The 3,374-nt window shown below is 37.5% G+C and overlaps 1 protein-coding gene across 1 annotated transcript; it reads left to right on the forward strand.

The window, feature by feature from the left end:
- Positions 1–226: 226 nt before the first annotated feature.
- Positions 227–2,584, forward strand: LOC123542843 (guanine nucleotide-binding protein G(q) subunit alpha). The gene is made up of 2 exons (XM_053531140.1): positions 227–579; positions 2,301–2,584. The coding sequence occupies exons 1-2, from the start codon at positions 462–464 to the stop codon at positions 2,567–2,569; spliced, it is 387 nt and encodes a 128-aa protein (XP_053387115.1). The 5' UTR covers positions 227–461; the 3' UTR covers positions 2,570–2,584.
- The last annotated feature ends 790 nt before the right edge of the window (positions 2,585–3,374 follow it).

Genomic DNA, 3,374 nt, shown 5'->3' on the forward strand with positions numbered 1-3,374 from the left:
GTCCGCTTTCAATTTACTGTACGCCATTAATTATGCTATTCCATTAATACACTTTGATGCCGTATTGTTGATTTTTGAACACTATCAATAGGTGTAAATGAACATATTGATTTATTATAAATTATCATTTAATTTGAGGGACGCTCTGTTTGTTTCGCAATCTATATAACACGGAAATTTGCGCATTTAAATATTTATCGATTGCTGTTCCATTTTTTGGACTACCCTAATTTTTACCACACCCTGTTTGTAGCAGAGGCTATGCAGAAGCTGAACCAATATTAGCGTCTGTTATTTTGGATGTTATCTGCACAAGGAGCCAAGATAGGGCTTCGATTTGTTTTTAACTTGAAAGAGGGGTTCTTTCCGGGGCCCGTGACGCCGGTATCTTATTAAGACTGGGGCAGGAACTCCGTAAAACCGGCCTGACTCACTGACCGTGAGCGTCAGGTCTATCCAAGATGGCGTGCTGTCTGAGCGCTGAACAACAGGAACAAAAACGCATCAATCAGGAGATCGAACGACAACTGCGCAAAGACAAAAGGGATGCTAGAAGAGAACTTAAACTTCTATTGCTTGGTGCGTATAACTTATCCCTCAAACATACCATGACTTTATTATTTAGCTGAAGACGGTTCAGTTGCATCCAAATCTGATGCAGAGTCGGCCATCTTGAATATTAATAATTATTAAAATCTTGTATTTTTCACTAAAATTTGCTGTGACAGTTGGGTTTGCGTCCAACACATGTATTATTTAAATATTTATCTTGTATATTTATGTTATAATATAGGTGTTAGATCGTTATATCTAACATAACTTAGTTGTTTTCAGGTTACATTTGTCATTTCTATTTTTGCATAATCATTATTTTGACTGCCTAAAATATGAATGACTATGCTATCCTGTATAGCTGAGTTGAAAAGGTCTGTGCACATTTGGTTCATTGGTAGCTTTATGAGTGTGCATGTAAGGCAGCAAGTGTGAAGTGTCTTGACGTTCACATGTAATGATGTTTACCAGTTTGAAACCCGAAATTGAGATTGACATCCAAATTTGATGATCAGTGTCATGATCTGATTTCTTAAACTGTGAATATTCATTCACAACAGGACGTCTTCAGATTTCATGGCGATCTGGCCGTGAATGTTTACTTTTAGACTAGCATAAAACTTTGTCAACCAAAACTTGAATTTCTGGCCAACACCGTGCCAGCTGGCAATCTGTTTATAGTACTTAGTAGCATAGATTATTAAGTGGTTTTGATGCTGTAATTTTTTGATATCACAGTATATTATCTGTGCAAGTTCTTCTCGCAATAGCACCACCCATTTTTAATAAAAAACAGCTTCGAATGTGGCATATCTATGTTTTAGGGAATTAAGTGGGTAGGTCCCACATGTCTATATCATTTCAGTGCCCATGCCTAAGCATCACGTATAGTAAGCGCGCAATCCAATTCCTGCAGGGAATACGCTTAAAATGGGTTGCGCGACGTCCGGTGCTGGTGTTGCACATCAATTTATACAAAATCGAGGTTGGTGGGTTTTTGTTCCCATCAGCGGGAATTGGAATGCGCGTTTACCACCCGTGAAATTTCCAGCTGTTGACTTGCCATGATTCCTTCAAGCAATTAGAGGAAGTGATCCGCTAATTGGGTACGTTAATAATTGCTTGAACATGCTTTAACTGTAACATGTGTAACATTGCAAGCAATGGCATCATGCTAAACCTAGTAAATATCAAATCACTTTTAAGGTAAAGGTAAGGACTATTCTATGCTTGATGATGGTGTTGTTACAGCTATCTTACTTTGTTGTGTGCAAAATGGCGTCAGAAGTAAAATGGGTGTTCCTTTGAAGAGGAAAGAGTGGTTATTTGTTATGCCCCTGGCATCTTCTGATGCGCGAGGCAAATAGTGATTGTCCTGTCTGTTCGTACGTACGTACGAGGTTAACCCAATGGGACCGTTTCGTCTAGTATCAGTACCCCTTACTAGAATGACTTGTTACTAATGCACATGTAACCTGTGACCATTCCTCATCTTCAGACATCACCTGACCTCAGTTTGACCTTGAACTTTACCTCGTTTTGGACTTAGGTTGCTTTGTATCGACAAGCATGCCACCGGGGGCATCAAGCGTTTATTGAACGCAGCTCCTTTTTTTGCTGTATCTGTAATCGTGAGAGCAAAACAGATAAAAAGTTAATTTACTATAACTTTACTTTAACTTGTCAATCCAACCACATACAAACTCGATATATCATGTAAACATAGACTCTGTGCTTTTATGTTTCAGGGACTGGAGAGAGTGGCAAAAGCACATTTATCAAACAAATGAGAATTATTCATGGTTCTGGGTACTCAGAAGATGACAAGAGAAGTTTCATCAAGATTGTCTACCAGAACATCTTTATGGCAATGAATGCTATGATAAGAGCAATGGATACGCTGAAAATCAGCTACAAGGACCCGAATAATGAGGTAACATATTATGTAAACTGCAGTTTACTTTGTGTACTAGTGTTGACTTTGTTTACACTTTGTGTCTGTAGCTGTTTATGTTGATATCATCAATATCAGTGTTTTTTTTTCACCAAAATATTCGTGAAATTCGGCCCCATTCCCCCTTTAAAATAGTATGTTTTTTCCCCTTCCCGATGCGTAAAATTCTCCTACGAAAATACATAAAAAATGCCAATCAATTAAATCATTATGTCACTAGTTTATTTATTTATTTTCAAATAGAAAACAGTTCACTGCGGTATCTCGCTTTTTGTTTACATCGACACCGGTTGGAGTAACTTTCCTTGATAAATCAGTATCATCGAAACGCTTTATCATTTTGCACAACAACGTTGTTGAATGTTAGTCTGAAAATAATTTGCATTCTATTTGTTTGGTCGGGTAGTGTTGAGTTTTCCATCTTTTAGTTGGTCAGGGTTTGATTTTATACTTTGGGAAGGGACTAGTCCAACGCATACACCTTTTTTTGGGACTGCAAATGTCAGAATTTAACAGAAATAAAAAAGCAGCCACTCAGCAATAGCTTGTTAGGAAGGGACCTTATGTCTGTTGTAAATTTTGGTAGTTCAGTTTTTCTGTGGATTGAATACTCAACATTTTCTGGTCAAAAATGGATTTCTTATCCTCCACATTTGAACAGATTTATTTGGTTATCTGGTATTAATATGCTACATTGTGTTATATGTCATGTCACAGGCCCTGAATTTATCAGTAAACTTGAAACTAGTTTATTTCAACACAAGTAAAAATTCCCCTTTTCTTAGTTTTACGTCGTATTTTTCCCCCTCCAAAGGGCACCGACCCCCTTCCCCTAAAAGTGAAAAAAATCACTGAATATGAATTATGA

This window comes from Mercenaria mercenaria, chromosome 19, assembly GCF_021730395.1.
Source record: "Mercenaria mercenaria strain notata chromosome 19, MADL_Memer_1, whole genome shotgun sequence".
Lineage (NCBI taxonomy): Eukaryota > Metazoa > Mollusca > Bivalvia > Venerida > Veneridae > Mercenaria > Mercenaria mercenaria.

What these genes read in the sequence shown, in the direction of transcription:
- LOC123542843 (XM_053531140.1), top strand. Translation starts at nt 462, where the DNA reads ATGGCGTGCTGTCTGAGCGCTGAACAACAGGAACAAAAACGCATCAAT. An exon ending in ACTTAAACTTCTATTGCTTG is followed by an intron (nt 580 to 2,300) that starts GTGCGTATAACT and finishes TTTATGTTTCAG; the next exon opens with GGACTGGAGAGAGTGGCAAA.